Source organism: Mobula hypostoma, chromosome 22, assembly GCF_963921235.1.
Source record: "Mobula hypostoma chromosome 22, sMobHyp1.1, whole genome shotgun sequence".
NCBI classification, from domain to species: domain Eukaryota; kingdom Metazoa; phylum Chordata; class Chondrichthyes; order Myliobatiformes; family Myliobatidae; genus Mobula; species Mobula hypostoma.
The window spans coordinates 8,131,329-8,149,604 of NC_086118.1; the positions used below are offsets into that span (position 1 = coordinate 8,131,329).

Here is an 18,276-nt window from a genome sequence, read left to right on the forward strand (position 1 = left end):
CCCCTCGTAGTCTACACCGCCGAGTATACTTAGCAACGTCTGTGGGGTCCCTGAGGTAGGCGATCGACCGTGGACTGGCTAGGGTGGAGGTCCTTGGCACCGGTTCAGCTGCTCGACCCGAAGGTGGGACTCAGGTGAGTGGTCTGCCCAAGAAAGAACTTGCCTACCTTTTATAGCACTATCGCGACCTCCTAGTCCAGCTGGTAGGGCCGAGGCATCCAATCCGACGTTTACACGACAGTAACCTTTTAGTCGGGTGACCTTCAACAGGCGGCCTCTGCCTCCTCAGGGACAATGCATTCTATTAATCTTACAACCAAACAATGTAAAAAAACATTCTTTAGAGACAAGGTGATTAATTACTTTTACACAAATCAGCACTTTTAGTATGCTTTTAGGCCATGTTATCAGGTAGATCAGAGTCACTTTGTTCTCACCTTATCTAGTGTCAAGGGTCAATTTGTCCAACGTGCAGGTAGACTTTCAAAACAGAACAGACCCATAAATTCCTAACTGTTAACCATTTCCTTGCCGTATCTATTTTTCAGACCCATACATCTCACCGATACACTTACCTATACAACTGCTTATTAATGGTATTAATAGTAAAGATATTAATGACAAGGATACGTGGATTTTGGCAGGAACCAAAGATACTAACCTTTGTCCTGTCAATCTTAAAACAGTGCTGCTAATGGTTTGTTGAATTAGAAAATGTGAGAATAATGTACTCAATGTATTGTTGATGAACCTGTTATGTGTTTTTTAACTATGACTAACACTTTCTCCTCCCATAGTCAGGGGGCTTCTATAGTGCTGAAGATGCAGATTCATACGCTTCAGCCAACTCGACTGAGAAAAAAGAAGGAGCATTTTGTGTGTGGACTGAGCAAGAGATCAGAGAGCTTCTCCCAGATCCCGTCTCAGAGGCCACCCAAAGCATAACCATGGCAGATGTCTTTGCCTATCATTATGGTGTGAAAAGCAATGGGAATGTTGAACCAGCACAGGTACGTTAAGTGTAAGATAAACTCTGGGGATTATAAAGAAGAAGAAAACTTCAATACATCCTGAGGGCAGGAACGTATTTTGTGCCAAATGTATAGGATAGGGACAGTGTTTAAAATATGAGTTATCATTTATCTTCCACAAATGATTAAACTGTCAGAATAATCTGATACTTGAGCTGACATGACACCGTAGGTCTCAGCTCTGTGCAAAAAATAGGCTGCTGGAAGAACTGCGTGGTTCAGGTTGCATCAATAGAGGGAAAAGGAGACTCAGTGTTTTGGTTCGAGAGTATAAAGAGGTGAGAGGAAGGGGTGAGGAGAGAACTGGCAAGTGATAGGTGGATCCAGCTGAGGAAGGGTTGACCAACGTTTCTGTGACCGTTTGGCTATTTGATGTTGCTTTAAAAATGCTTTGGGTCATAAAGGTATTATGTATTGCAAGATGATCCATTTAATTCACAGTATCTTTCATGCCGAAGTGACGAGTGGTACAATGTAAAGGGAACTTAGTTCTGTCTCTGCTCCGTATGATAATATGACACCTTTCTTAAGTCAGTATCTAGAAGCTACAGTCAGCATTAAATCTATGTATGTTTTAGTGAAAGGGCCAACAATTCCCCAGTATATACAGATTATTGTAAGAACCATTATAATGAAGAGAAAGAGAGAGAGCATGTTTAGACCTAAGCCACCTGAAATCCACATTGAGGATTGTCTCATGGCTGGATTCCCAGGTCACCTTTTCACCAGTGCAGCTTTATGTATTTTGGATACATTTTGATGCATGTTATGGCAGAACTTCTTTGTATAATACAACTGAGCTAGTATTCCAGGAGAGTATATCACATCAATTTGTCACCTTTGGTAAGGTCACATTTTAACATTCAATATGCTTCATTCCTTTATTTTCAAGGCAGTTATATAAATTTAAGAGAAAGTAGATTTACATCTTTATTAATGGTGCATGCAATGCTCTATTTAGAAACATAGGAACATAGAAAACCTACAGCACAATGCAGGCCCTTCGGCCCACAAAGTTGTGCCGAACATATCCCTACCTTAGAAATTACTAGGCTTACCAAAACCCTCTATTTTTCTAAGCTCCGTATACCTATCCAAAAGTCTCTTAAAAGACTCAATCATATCCGCCTCCACCACTGTTACCGGCAGCCCATTCCACGCACTCACTCTGAGTAAAAAACTTAGCCCTGATATCTCCTCTGTACCTACTCTCCAGCAACTTAAACCTGTGTTCTCTTGTGGCAGCCATTTCAGCCCTGGGAAAAAGCCTCTGACTATCCACATCATCAATGCCTCTCATCATCTTTTACACCTCTATCAGGTCACCTCTCATCCTCTGTCACTTCAAGGAGAAAAGGCTGAGTTCACTCAACCTATTCTCATAAGGCATGCTCCCCAATCCAGGCAACGTCCTTGTAAGTCTCCTCTGCACCCTTTCTATGGCTTCCACATCCTTCCTGTAGTGAGGCGACCAGAACTGAGCACAGTACTCCAAGTGGGGTCTGACCAGGGTCCTATGTAAAGTGGCATGCAAGACCTTGGGCACCCCGGTCAAAATTTCTGTTACTGTGAATAGTTAGGTGAGTAGAAGATGAACTGATCTCCAAAAGTCATAAAGTTAAAGATGAAACATTCTTTTCAACATTTTAAGCAAGATTAGTGTATTATTTTTGTCTTGTACAATTTTAGAGTGAAAAAAGGAAAGGAGCACCATGCAAAAGTTTGGGCACCCCAAGAGATTTGAGCTCTCAGATAACTTTTACCAGAGTCTCAGATCTTAATTAGCTTGTTAGGGCAAACACGAGGAAATCTGCGGATGCTGGAATTTCAAGCAACACACATAAAAGTTGTTGGTGAATGCAGCAGGTCTCTTGCAAGAATGTCATCCCCTTTTCACAGTTCCTCCGTCTCCGCCGCATCTGCTCTCAGGATGAGGCTTTTCATTCCAGGACGAAGGAGATGTCCTCCTTTTTTAAAGAAAGGGATTTCCCTTCCTCCACCATCAACTCTGCCCTGAAATGCATCTCCCCCGTTTCATGCACATCTGCTCCCACTCCATCCTCCCGCCACCCCACTAGGAATAGGGTTCCCCTTGTCCTCACCTACCACCCCACCAGCCTCTGGGTCCAACATACAATTCTCCGTAACTTCCGCCACCTCCCAATGGGATCCCACCACTAAGCACATCTTTCTCTCCCCCCCCCGCTGCTTTCCACAGGGATCGCTCCCTACATGACTCCCTCGTCCATTCATAACCCCCATCCCTCCCCACCGATCTCCCTCCTGGCACTTATCCTTGTAAGCGGAACAGGTGCTACACATGCCCTTACACCTCCTCCCTCACTACCATTCAGGGCCCCAGACAGTCCTTCCAGGTGAGGCGACACTTCACCTGTGAGTCGACTGGGGTGATATACTGCGTCCGGTGCTCCTGATGTGGCCTTCTATATATTGGCGAGACCCGACACAGACTGGGAGATCGTTTCGCAGAACACCTACGCTGTTCAGCAGGGCTCACACAGCTAACGGTATGAGCTGACAGTTTAAAAAGTTTGTGTGTTTGGCGAGGTAAGTGGGTGAGTTGACTTATTTTTCCTTGTTTCATTCCTGTAGAATTAGGTAGCGTGTCTGCAGGGTTAGTGCTTTGTTCAGGGTGTCAGATGTGGGAACCTTGGGAGACCTCCAGCCTCCCTGATGGCCACATCTGCGCCAGGTGCACCGAGATGCAGCCCCTCAGAGACCATGTTAGGGATCTGGAGCTGCAGCTTGATGACCTACTGCTTATTAGGGAAAGTGAAGAAGTGATAGACGGGAGCTACAGGGAGGTAGTCATCCCTAGGCTACAGGGGTCAGAAAACTGGGTGACTGTCAGGAAAGGGAAGAGAAATGCCCAGATAGTGGAGAGCACCCCTGTGGCTACCACCCTCAGCAACGTTTTGGATGCTGTTGAGGGGGATGACCTGACAGGGGATGGCCATTGTGACTGGGTCTCTGTCACTGAGCCTGGCTGCAGGAGGGAAGAAGGGAGAAGAGGAATGCGGTAGTCATAGGGGATTCCATCGTCAGGGGGACAGACAGGAGATTCCTTGAGCCTGATAGAGATACCCTCATGGTGTGTTGCCTCCCAGGTGCCAGGGTACGGGATGTCTCGGATTGGGTTCAGGGTATTCTGAAGGGAGAGGCCGAGCAGCCAGTTGTCTTGGTACATGTTGGTACCAATGACATAGATAGGAAAAGGGAGGAGCTCCTGAAGAGAGATTTCTGGGAGTTAGGAAGGAAGCTGAGAAGCAGGACCTCCAGGGTCGTAACCTCAGGATTGCTACCTGTGCCACGTGCTAGCGAGGGCAAGAATAGTAGGATCAGGCAGATGAATGCGTGGCTGAGAGACTGGTGCAGGGGGCAGGGCTTCAGATTCTTGGATCATTGGGATCTCTTCTGGGGGAAGTATGACATGTTCAGAAAGGACGGATTACACCTGAACTCGAAGGGGACCAATATCCTGGCGGGAAGGTTTAATAGAGCTGCTGGGGAGGATTTAAACTTATTTGGCAGGGGGGTGGGAACCAGAATGATAGAGCGGAGGAGGGGGAAAACAAATAAATCTAAGGTAGTGAGCGGTAAAGATGTCAGGAAGGATAGGCAGATGATGGGGCAAATTTGCAGTCATTGGGATGAGTTACAGTGCAATCAAAGCAAGAAGTACCAAATACTGGTCTTAAGGTGTTATACTTAAATGCACGCAGCATAAGGAATAAGGTGGATGATCTTGTCGTACAACTACAGATTGGCAGGTATGATATTGTGGCCATCACTGAGACTTGGCTAAAGGATGCATGTCTCTGGGAGCTGAACGTCCAAGGATACACGGGTGAGCTAAGAAATCACAGCGGTAAAAGGACCCTGATGGCAGTTATTTATAGGCCTCCAAACAGCTGCAGTGATGTGGACTACAAATTACAACAGGAAATAGAAAAGGCTTGCCAGAAGGGCAGTGATATGATAATTGTGGGGGATTTTAATGTGCGAGTGGATTGGGAAAATCAGGTCGGCACTGGATCTCAAGAGAAGGAGAATTTGTAGAATGTCTATGAGATGGATTTTTAGAAAAGCTTGTTGTTGAGCCCACTAGGGGATCGGCTGTACTGGATTGGGTATTGTGTAATGAACCAGAGGTGATTAGAGAGATTGAGGTGAAGGAACCCTAAGGAGGCAGTGATCATAACATGATTGAGTTCACCGTGAAACTTGAGAAAGAGATGCCGAAATCTGATGTGTCGGTATTTCAGTGGAGTAAAGGAAATTAGAGTGGCATGAGAGAGGAAATGGCCAAATTTGACTGGAAGGGGACACTAGCGGGAAAGACAGCCGAGCGGCAGTGGCTGGAGTTTATGCGAGAAGTGAGGAAGATGCAAGACAGATATATTCCGAAAAAGAAGGAATTTTTGAATTGAAAAAGAATGCAACCGTGGCTGACAAGAGAAGTCAAAGCCAAAGTTAAAGCAAAGGAGAGGGCATACAAGGAAGCAAAAATTAGTGGGAAGACAGAGGATTGGGAAGTTTTTAAAAGCTTACAAAAGGAGGTCATTAAGAGGGAAAAGATGAACTATGAAAGGAAGCTAGCAAATAATATCGAAGAGGATACTAAAAGCTTTTTCAAGTATATAAAGAGTAAGAGACAGGTGAGAGTAGATATAAGACCGATAGAAAATGATGCTGGAGAAATAGTAATGGGAGATAAGGAGATGGCGGAGGAACTGAATGAATATTTTGCATCAGTCTTCACTGAGATAGACATCAGCAGTATACCGGACTCTCAAGGGTGTCAGGGAAGAGAAGTGTGTGCAGTTACAATTACGACAGAGAAAATACTCAGGAAGCTGAATAGTCTAAGGGTAGTTAAATCTCCCGGACCAGACGGAATGCACCCTCGTGTTCTGCAGGAAGTAACTGTGGAGATTGCAGAGGCATTAGCAATGATTTTTCAAAAGTCAATAGATTCTGGCATGGTTCCGGAGGACTGGAAGATTGCAAATGTCACTCCGCTATTTAAGAAGGGGGCAAGGAAGCAAAAAGGAAATTATAGACCTGTTAGCTTGACATCGGTGTTTGGGAAGTTGTTGGAGTCGATTGTCAAGGATGAGGTTACAGAGTACCTGGAGGCATATGATAAGATGGGCAGGACTCAGCATGGTTTCCTATTGCAATTTTTTGAGGAAATTACAAGTAGGCTAGACAAGGGAGAGCAGTGGATGTTGTGTATTTGGATTTTCAGAGGTCCTTTGACAAGGTGCCGCACATGAGGCTGCTAAACAAGATAAGAGCCCATGGAATTACAAGAAGGCTACATACGTGGATAGAACTTTGGCTGATTGGCAGGAAACAGAGAGTGGGAATAAACTATTCTGGTTGGCTGCCGGTTACCAGTGGTGTTCCACAGGGGTCTGTGTTGGGGCCGCTTCTTTTTACATTGTACATCAACGATTTGGATTATGGAATAGATGGCTTTGTGGCTATGTTTGCTGATAGTACAAAGACAGGTGGAGGGGTCGGCAGTGCTGAGGAAACAGAGAGGCTGCAGAGAGACTTGGATAAATTGGAAGAATGGGCAAAGACGTGGCAAATGAAATACAATGTTGGAAAGTGTATAGTTATGCACTTTGGCAGAAGAAATAAACGGGCAGACTATTATTGAAATGGGGAGAGAATTCAAAGTTCTGAGATGCAACGGGACTTGGGAGTCCTGGTGCAGGATACCTTAAGGTTAACATCCAGGTGAAGAAGTTGAATGCAATGTTGGCATTCATTTCTAGAGGAATAGAATATAGGGCAGGGATGTGATGTTGAGGCTCTATAAGGCACTGGTAAGACCTCACTTGGAGTACTGTGTGCAGTTTTGGGCTCCTTATTTAAGAAAGGATGTGCTGACGTTGGAGAGGGTTCAGAGAAGATTCAATAGAATGATTCCGGGAATGAGAGGGTTAACATATGAGGAACGTTTGACTGCTCTTGGACTGTACTGCTTGGAGTTTAGAAGAATGGGGGGGGATCTCATAGAAAAATTTCGGATGTTGAAAGGCATGGACAGAGTGGATGTGGCAAAGTTGTTTCCCATGGTGTGGGAGTCTAGTACGAGAGGGCATGACTTAAGGATTGAAGGGCGCCCATTCAGAACAGAGATGTTAAGAAATTGTTTTAGCCAGAGGGTGGTCAATCTGTGGAATTTGTTGCCATGGGCAGCAGTGGAGGTCAAGTCATTGGGTGTATTTAAGGCAGAGATTGATAGGTATCTGAGTAGCCAGGGCATCAAAGGTTATGGTGAGAAGGCGGGGGAGTGGAACTAAATGGGAGAATGGATCAGCTCATGATAAAATGGTGGAGCAGACTCGATGGGCTGAATGGCTGATTTGTGCTCCTTTGTCTTATGGTCTTATTAATACTATATTCTGCCATCATATTTGACCTACCAAAATGAACCACTTCACACTTATCTGGGTTGAACTCCATCTGCCACTTCTCAGCCCAGTTTTGCATCCTGTCAATGTCCCGCTGTAACCTCTGACAGCCCTCCCCACTATCCACAACACCTCCAACATTTGTGTCATCAGCAAACTTACTAACCCATCCCTCCACTTCCTCATCCAGGTCATTTATAAAAATCATGAAGAGTATGGGTCCCAGAACAGAGCCCTGAGGCACTCCACTGGTCACCAACCTCCATGCAAAATATGACCCATCTACAACCACACTTTGCCTTCTTTGGGCAAGCCAGTTTTGGATCCAGAAAGCAATGTCCCCTTGGATCCCACCCCTCCGTACTTTCTCAATAAGCCTTGCATGGGATACCTTATCAAATGCCTTGCTGAAATCCATACACACGACATCTACTGCTCTTCCTTCATCAATGTGTTTAGTCACATCCTCAAAAAATTCAACCAGGCTCATAAGGCACAACCTGCCCTTGACAAAACCATGCTGACTATTCCTAATCATATTATACCTCTCCAAATGTTCAGAAATCCTGCCTCTCAGGATCTTCTCCATCAACCTACCAACCACTGAAGTAAGACCCACTGGTCTATAATTTCCTGGGCTATCTGTACTCCCTTACTTGAATAAAGGAACAACATCCACAACCCTCCAACCCTCTGGAACCTCTCCCGTCCCCATTGATAATTCAAAGATCATCCCCAGAGGCTCAGCAATCTCCTCCCTCGCCTTCCACAGTAGGCTGGGGTACATCTCATCTGGTCCAGGTGACTTATCCAACTTAATGCTTTCAAAAAGCTCCAGTGCATCCTCTTTCTTAATATCTGCATGCTCAAGCTTTTCAGTCTGCTGCAAGTTATCACTACAATCGCCAAGATCCTTTTCCATAGTGAATACTGAAGTAAAGTATTCATTAAGTACCTCTGCTATTTCCTCTGTTTCCATACACACTTTACCACTGTCACACTTGATATGTCCTATTCTTTCACGTCTTATCCGCTTGCTCTTAACATACTTGTAGAATGCGTTGGGGTTTTCCTTAATCCTGCCCGCTGAGGCCTTCTCATGGCCCCTTCTGGCTCTGCTAATTCCCTTTTTTTAAAATACTTTATTTTCAAAATTTTCAAAAAAAACAATGAAATCAACAAGAACATATAAGCTCAGACATGTGTAAAAATAAAATAAGAAAAAAAGAACGTAACATGACAGGGATGCCTATTGTACAAAGTGCTCAAAAGTGCTAAACATTAACTCTCAAATAAGGACCGTGAGAAGTTAACTGGTGGGAAATTATTCCCTTCCTGAACACACCTAACAAACTCCACCCCAACTAAACCCCTTGCTCTAGGGAGATGCCAATCAATATTTGGGAAATTAAAATTTCCCATCTCGACAACTGTTATTAATACACCTTTCCAGGATCTGTCTCCCTATCTGCTCCTTGATATCCCTGTTACTATTGGGCAGCCAATAAAAAACACCCGGTAAAGTTATTGATTCCTTCCTGTTCCTAACCTCCACCCACAGAGACTCCGTAGACAATCCCTCCATGACATCTATCTTTTTTGCAGCCGTGACACTAACTCTGATCAACAGTGCCACGCCCCCGCCTCTTTTGCCTCCCTCCCTGTCCTTTCTGAAATATCTAAAACCGGGAACTTGAAGTAACTATTCCTGTCCCTGAGCCATTCAAGTCCACCACGAAGGGTCTCGGCCTGAAACGTTGACTGTACTTCTTCCTATAGATGCTGCCTGGCTTGCTGTGTTCCACCAGCATTTCATGTGGGTTGATTGTTCATTCTTTCAGCTTAGTCTGATGCTGCGTTGTCTGATGAGTTTCTCCAGAATTTTGTGTGTGTTGCTCAACAGATATTGGTCTCTGAACAGCTCAGACATACCTGGTTCTTGAGTTGAAAATGTGTTGGTTCTTATTTTTCGTCTGTCACTGGCAGTAGGATGTTCTTTATGAGGTTAGCACAGTGGAAACATAGATTATCAGGTATAACATTATATGGCCTTATTTTCTCTAGCCAGGACATTACCTTTTGCTGCAGCAGTGCTGCATAGATGTCAACATTTGGAAGTCTACACTTTAATATATTTCAAAATGGCATGGTGTGATTTCCTTAGACCAGGAGAGGAACTTCAATCTCTTGATTTCTTTTATTAATAGTGGAGGAGTGGAAACTCAGAGCTGTTTGAATAGGAGTATCTTATTCTCACTTGATAAGGCAGATGCAGTCTTGGTTTAATGTCTCATCTGAAACTTAAAGCGGATGCTGCAGAGTGAGGATGCCTATAGCATTGTGCTGATGTCCTAAACCTGCTATACTCTCCCATCAATATTAACTAAGAGTGTATTATCTCTGGGTGAAGTAGGGTTACTTCTAAAATAGATAGAAGGACTTGTTGATTGGATACAATACTCAGCCCAAAAACCTTTGTAGATACTGAAGCATTTTAGTAATGCGTAGTTGCTCTCCTCTAGTAGGAGGCCAAGTCGATAATTGTTGGACTTCCAGAAACTGTACTTAGTTCATAGAAGCAACACACATCAAAGTTGCTGGTGAACGCAGCAGGCCAAGCAGCATCTATAGGAAGAGGCGCAGTCTGACGAAGGGTCTCGGCCTGAAACGTCGACTGCGCCTCTTCCTATAGATGCTGCTTGGCCTGCTGCGTTCACCAGCAACTTTGATGTGTGTTGCTTGAATTTCCAGCATCTGCAGAATTCCTGTTGTTTTTGTCTTAGTTCATAGAACATAGCACAGTATAGTCCAGGAGTGGATGCTAGGAATACTGATTTAGGTAAGAGGGATTCATCTGTGTTGTTGAGTTTGAACTCTGATGGTATTAATAATGAAACAGGCAAATTTGTGTATGGTGTGGACATTTGTGTCAAAGTTTATGCACAGACTGAAAAGAAGCTCTTTGATGAACTCAGTGCAGATGTCCTTCCCTCAGTGTTCAAATAGTGGCATGGGAATTTGTTTTTCATTCAGCTAAGATGATTGGAACCATGACTTAATATCTTATTTAATTAATAGCAGAATAACACAGTTCTTCTGGCTTTTATGTTACTCCATTCTACCTTTGGGATACTATTGTGTGATCTCTGGACCAAATGCAGTGACTTTTATTCATGCCTTGTTGTACTTGTATGTAATACAGTGTCTTCCAGTTGATTGAGCCATTGGGTAATCAAGGCAGCTGCTTACTTGGGCCAACTCTTAAAAGAACAAAAGCTAATCAAGGAAATAGCTGGGATTCCTGCTGTTTATTTGGGACACTATGCCACTTAGTTGGGGCAGGAGACTTACCCAACAGTTTCTAACTAGTGTCAGTCGTGTGCACCTGTGTTGCTTTTAGTCACCACACTGTGCTTAGAGTGAGCAGTTTTTACACTACATAGCATTAGTTGTGTATGTTTGTGTTCAAAAACCAGTGATTTTTGTCACTGATATTTGGTGAGAAATAAACAGACAATTCAAAACTGTTTGCTGACTGTGTTTTCAAGCATTCAGGCTTGGAGATGCCAGAAATGGCTTGGAATGAAAATGAAACAATTTTACTACTTCAACAAATTAGCAATAATGAAGAATTTGAGGTATTGACAATCTTGAATGTTACAATGAAAATGAAGATTTGGAGGATGTAATTGTCAAAGGATTGTGGGAGGACAATTCATATTTCCACTAAGTGCCTGCACTGATTTTGTTCATTTACAGTCAATCAGAAGAACATGGCAGATTAATTCCTCTGTCGATAAATATTAGGAAATAATATACAGTTTTATAGTACTGTAGTAGTATTGATAGTGTTCTAATTTCTAAATACTTAATCAGTTACTCAGTTAAATGATAATTTGTCTTTTTTTTAATACCTCTTTAATTTCCATGAAGCTTCGGTTAATTGTGGCAGCTGCTTAAATGGGCCAAGGTATACAGGTCCTGATATATCCCAATTAATTGGAATCCACTGTGTATGAAAAATTAACAAAGCAACAAATTATTTCAAGTATTATGACTGCAAGATATTTTAAACAGCACAAAAAACTCAAATATTTTCATTTCAGCTCCCATTTGCTTCATCACTCTTTCTCCAAACACCTTTGTTCATCTCAGTATCTCATGTGCTCCAACTTTGGCTGAGATGTTAAAACAAAGTTTGGTCTAGCAGTTTCAGCAAATCATTAAATATCAATGTTCCTACAACAGTAGTTGAAGAGGAATGGCATGTTTCTGCAGTGCCTCACCAACATTTGTCCTTCAACCAAAGTCACTAGAAATAGATCAGTTGCTCATTGTTCTTTGTGGGATAATTGTAAGATCTTTCTTGATGTGCCTCAGCCTTGTCCATTTCTTTCTGACCCTGATGATGTAATCCACATCTATTATCCTCTTGGTTGAAAAATTCCTCTTGATTTGTTTTTACTCCTGCATTCCTGATATTTTAACTATATCCTCTGGGATTTGAATACTTCGCTATCATGTGCAGTTCTGCTTTTTCAACTCATTTTCTGACCTTGGGAATATATTTCGCCTCCTAATTTTTCTTTTGTAGAGCTTGAGCAAACTTTTATAAATTAACTCTGGTTTATGTTTATGACTCTTTATTGAAAGAAGACAACCAAATATCCTTGAGTACCAGTTGTTTATATGTCTTGCAAATAGCATCGGCTGCACTTTTAGTTCTAACCATGACCTCAGAATATCACTGGCTTGTTCTGATTCAAGAAAACACAATTTATCACTGTCTGCTTCTCCCAAAGCTGTCAAAAACTGGAATTTTTCTTCCATTATGTCTGCGATTCTTGTCTGCAATTACTAATGAATGGAGATTGATTGCTCTGATTATTTAATAACCACACTATGATTGTGGTAGTGTTTTAAAGCTAAGTAGGGACCAGAATAGTAGAAGGTGGACTAGCTGAATAGAATAGGTCTGGCTCTTGCTGGCATTCTTACCTCTGAATCAAAAGTTTGCAGGTTCTAATTTCACTCCAGGAGCTTGAGGCACAAAGATCTAAACTGATGCTTCATTCAGTAGCTGATGCAGAATTAAAAGTACCAAGTTTTAGCCCTTCCTACCCTCTCAGATATGTGAAAATACTTCTATGGTACGCTGCTGAACAAATTGATACACAGCTCTTTTTCACCATGACTGAACATTTAGCTTTAACCATTGCTGTTCATGGGTTGTCACACTTCCTACAAAATGCTCCAAAAGAGCTTGGCTGTAAACTACTTTTGGGACATCAGTACAAGTCATGACTACCTTTTCTCCTTTAGCAATTCCCAGATTTTAATATTTGTGAGTATTTTGTGGAAATATCAGTTAGAATGTAATACCTTTGTTTCACTGTTGTTACCACATCTCATTGAAATATAGCCACCGTGGGGAGAAACAGAGAAGATATGACGGAAGAAACAGAATCAGAATTAATTAGGCTCTCTGAGAAGGTAACAAGAATTACTGAATGGTGTGAAGAATGGTTAAACTTCCTACAAAAGAACAAGTCCTTAAAGCACAGATCTCAATCTGTTAAAAATGTCATTGTGATTCAGAGTTGATATTGTCGATGGAGGACAGGCAAGTTTGCTCCGGATGTCGGACTTGCTCATTAGCTCTTGCTCATGCGTCAGTCATGGTATGTAAGTGTCAAAGGCAGAGTGTAGAGTGACAGAGAGCACAAATTAATCAGCTTCACAATCATTTGATCAGAGGAGCCTCATCATGGCCATTAAGAGAGAAAACGAAGAACTTAAATCGCATCTTCTCATGACCTCAGGACTTTCCAAGTGTAGTATTCTCAAATGTAGTCACTATTTTAATGTAAGAAATTCAGCAACCGTTAGTACTTAATAAAATCCCACACACACATTAATAAATGGATAATCTGTTTAGCATGAGTGATTGAAGGATAAATATTGTCCAGGATGCTTCGCAGACCTGACCTCCTTCTGCTGCTGTGGGATTTGTTATGTTTACATACTCTCAGTGGCCACTTTATTAGTTACATCTATATACAGGTTTCCCCCGCCATCCGAAGGCAGAGCGTTCCTATGAAATGGTTCGTAAGCTGGAATGTCATAAAGCGAAGAAGCGATTACCATTTATTTATATGGGAAAATTTTGTGAGCGTTCGCAGACCCAAAAATAACCTTCCAAATCATGCCAAATAACACGTAAAACCTAAAATAACAGTAACATATAGTAAAAGCAGGAATGATATGATAAATACATAGCTTATATAAAGTAGAAATACTTTTCCACAATCATTGCCTGAACTGTTCTCCGTAGCGAAAATCTCACACAAGCGCCGTCGGCAAAGACACGGCGCAAGCGCTCTCCAGTAACCTTTAAGCTATGAAGCTGCCAAATCATACCAAATAACATGTAAAAATACACAGCTGATATAAAGTAGAAATAATGTATGTACAGTGTAGTATCACTTACTGGAATTGGGAAAGCACCGAGCACACTGATGGTGGTGTGTTAGACTGAGTCGTTGGGAGCTTGGGTGCTGCAGTGGCACCCACACTCTAGGCAGCAAACCGATACCGATCTGCGAAGCCTGCAGGGGTACAGTGGTAACGGGGAGGCATCCAGCACATCTTTAAGAAAAAAGCCGAAATAGACATGCTAATTAATTAGGTGCTGCCCGGCACGTAATTAATTAGCATGTTTATTTCGGCTTTTTTCTTAAAGATGTGCTGTGTGTCTCCCGGCTACTGCTGCATTCTCTGTGAATCGGTATCTGTCCGCGGCCTGGGTGTAGGGGTGGTGGGACACTGGGGTGTCATTTCGTCGTCTGTTTCCATTAGAGCGGGCAGCTCATCTCTCCTATGACTGCCTGCCTCGATGTCGAAGGTCGAGGTTCGTTGTCTGCTGTGACTGATGTGGAAGGCTTGCTTGACTGCTGAGCCTCGCGCATTTTTCTATGATACAGTTCTTTGTAAGCACTCAAATCATCCTGCAAATATCCCCTAAACCGACGTACCCTTTCAAAATTAAAGTGGTACTTTAGCATTACTCATTCGGTTTCGATTGTTATCCTTTCCTCTTGCAATTGCATCAGCTCTTCATCTATCAGTTCTTGGTCATGGGATGCCAAAACCTCTTCAACATCATCTTCCGTCAGCTTCCACAAGCCAAACTTACTTAGTCCTTACTTCGTTCACCACGATCAAAACGCTTAATTATGTCTAGTTTTACGCTAAGTATAGCACCCTTACGAGCTCTTTCAGGCTTTTCCGATACCATAGAACTCATCTTGCAAACGGCTGCTCACAGGCACGTGTTTAAGCAATGCTGGCGTGATTGTAGTTCCGAATCCGGGGGAGAGCAGCTGGTTGGGGCACGCGCTGCCTTTTATCGCGCTGATTTTTTTCACGTGCTGCTTTTTTCGTAACAGTGAAAACACTTTCTGTTAGTGAAAACAGGTTACTAATGTAGGTCTTTTGTAACAGTGAGGTTTCGTAAAGCGAACGTTCGTAAAGCCGGGGACTCTTGTACCTGCTCATTAATGCATCTATCTATTCAGCCAATCATGTGTCAGCAACCCAATCCATAAAAACATGCAGACATGGTCAAAGGGTTCAGTTGTTGTTCAGACCAAACATCAAAATGTGGAAGAAATGTGATTTAAACGACTTTGACCATGGAATGAATGTTGGTGCTGGACGGGGTAGTTTGAGTATCTCAGAAACTGCTGATCTCCTAGGATTTGCACGTACAACAGTCTCCATAGTTTACAGAGAATGTTGCAAAAAACAAACAAAAAAAGAGATCCAGTGAATGGCAGTTCTGTGGGCAAAAGTGCCTGTTAATGAGAGAGGAGAATGGCCAGACTGGTTCAAGCTGACAGGAAGGCGACAGTAGCTCAAATAACCACACGTTACAACAATAGTATGCATCCCTGAATGCACACCATATTGAACCTTGAAGTGGATGGGCCATAGTAGCAAAAGACCACATCAGTTTCTACTCCTGTGGCCACATTATTAGGTACACTCCTATATTTATCAAAGTGGCCAACTAAGTGTATATAGGCCTGTGCAATGGCTGGATATCTGAAAAAAAAAATAGACCTCTGTTTCAGCCCTACTTGTGAATAGTTCACAGTCACCAATCTCATTCACTCAAGAGATCTTCTCTTTATACCCTTCAGTCTTCTTGTCCCCCAACTACTTTCATCAGAGTAGCTTTCCTGCAGCACTGGGCTTTGTGTGTTGTGGGGCTCAAACCCAGAAACATTGACTAGGAGTTGAGAGGGTTGCCATTAACCCAGTAAAGTTGGATAATGTGTTTGAGGAAATTGGTAATTGCACATTGCAATGTGTTCTCCAGTCTTAGACTTCCAGTTACTGTGACTTGAACAAAGCCTTCTGATGAACAAAATTAAGTCTCTATAAACTTTGCAAATAATCTACTTTTACTTGGGTTTTTAATGCAAAATTTAGAGAACCATATCCCTAATTTTTATGCTTGTCCAGGATTATTTGGTATAAGTACAAGTTCTCTGGCCCACCATGTCCAAATCTATAGTTATCTAATAAAGTCAAAGATAGTACCAGACTTACATAAAAATAATATAATTGAAGAATGGCAGTCAATTGTTCCCGATAATTGGACAGAACATATAAACTGGCAAAGAATGATGAAAAAATTAATAAAAAATAAATTACTAGGCAAACCAAGCTGTAAGTGTCAAAATGGATAGCAAGACTTTCTACAGGTACTTAAAATTGAGGAGAAAAGAAAGTATACAAGGTGAGTGTTAGAAGATAGAAAGTGGATCTGAGAACATTAAGGGAAAATAAGGATATGGCTAGTGAATTAAATAGCCATTATGCCTCTTTTTTCTATTATAGAAGATTCAAGTATCATTTCCTGAAATAGCTACAAATCAGGTAACTGGAAGGGTGAAGGCAACTTGGGAGAATTGCTGTCATCAAGGAAGAGGTACAGAGGAAATTGGTGGAGCTGTGGCTGGCTGAGTCCTTGGATCCTGATGGACTTCATCCCAGGATCTTAAAAGAAGTGCCTAGTGAGATGTGGATGCAGTGGTTTTACTTTTCCAATGTTCCCTTGACTTAGGGAGATTCCCTTAAATTGGAAATGCATAACTTGATAATTCAAAAAAAAAGGAAGGAAATACAAACACTTGTAGAAAGCAGAAGACTCTATGACCTCTTGGCTTAACATCTGCCATTGGGATGTAACTAAAAGAGATTATCACAGAGCACTCAGAAAATTCAAGATAATCAGGTAAAGGCAACATGATTTTATGAAAGGATAGTCATATTTGACCAATTTACTGGAGTTCATTGTGAAACTTCTTGCTTAATAGAACTGACCAAATACCTCCACCAAGAGGACTGCAGGAGCTCAAGAACATGACTTGCCATCACCTTCTCAAGGCCAGGATAATAAGTGCTGTCCTTGCTGGTGCTCCCAGAAATAATAATAATAAATAAAAACTTCCCTGTAAAAAAAATATATGCTCATTGATTTAAGCGACAAAGACAACTGGAAGAAGGCAAATGCCACCAGAAATACATGTTATTTACCCAAACAAATTCTTTAGATTTTGTTATATGATGACCATCCTGTCTCAACTCTGACTACCTGAACTGAACCAAACATGATCTATCTACATGAAGTCTGGGACAAATGGGCAAAATTAGCTTAATAAAATGGGACAAAGTGATGGTAGAGGATTTGTTTTTGTGATAAGAAGCCTCTGACGAATGATATCCTATGGGATTGGTGCTGGGAGTTTTGTATATATCACATAATAGTCTGGATATTAATTTAATAAGTTTGTAGGTGACACGGTTCTGTTGATTGTGAGGAGGGTAATTGAAGGCAACAGGATATTTTAATCCACAGTGATGTGTGAGTGAACGATGTCAGATGGAACCCAATCCTGACAGTTGGATCCATGATATATGCTAAGGTTCAAGGAGAAAAGGGGGACTTCTGTGTTCATGTCCAAGGATCCTTAAAGGTGTCAGCTCAGAGAGATAAGGTGTTGAAGAAAACCCCTTCATGAACCAGGATTTGAAAAAAAAAAAGAGCATGAAGATTATGATACAACATCAAAAAAACATTGATTAGGCCAAGACTGGAATACTGTGTACAGTTTCGGCTGCCAGACTTTAGGGAGGTTGTTATTTCACTGCAGGAGTCAGGAAGTTATGTTGCAGTTATGTAAGATGTTGGTGAAATGAGCTTGGAGTATTATGTACAGCTTTGGTCATCCTGTTGTAGGAAAGATGTTATTAAACTGGAAAGGATACGGAGAATGTTTACTAGGATGTTGCCTCGACTTGGGAGCCTGAGTTACAAAGAGCGTTTATCTGGACCTTAGACTTTAAAACCATAAAATATAGGAGCAGAATTAGGCCATTTGGTCTGCTCCGCCATTTCATCATGACTAAGACTTTATTCCCTGAAATGTGGAAGATGGAGGGGTGACTTGATAGAGGTAAGATCAAGAGGCATAGAAAGACTGAGGGAGGTGGGTAAAAACAAGAGGCAGAGATGATAGATTGAAATGGGACATTGGGGCAGCTTCTTCATATAGAGGATGTGTTGCCAGAAATAGTGGTTAAGATGGACATGTCAGCAACACTTAAAACCATCTAGATCAGTACATAGATAGGGGAGGTTTAGAGGCTATGGGCCAAAATCAGGCTGATGAGACTAGCTCACTATGCAACACAATTGGCATGGACATGCTAGGCCAAATGGC

At 42.2% G+C, this 18,276-nt stretch overlaps 1 protein-coding gene across 4 annotated transcripts in view; it reads left to right on the forward strand.

Moving 5' to 3' along the window:
• Positions 1 to 18,276, forward strand: part of spata20 (spermatogenesis associated 20) — a 479,531-nt gene that overhangs the window by 93,142 nt on the left and 368,113 nt on the right. For all 4 annotated transcript variants that reach the window (XM_063074197.1, XM_063074194.1, XM_063074196.1 and 1 more), the window contains exon 10: positions 798 to 1,010. In XM_063074197.1, the coding sequence (XP_062930267.1) occupies positions 798 to 1,010 (213 nt within the window). The remainder of the gene's footprint in view (positions 1 to 797; positions 1,011 to 18,276) is intronic.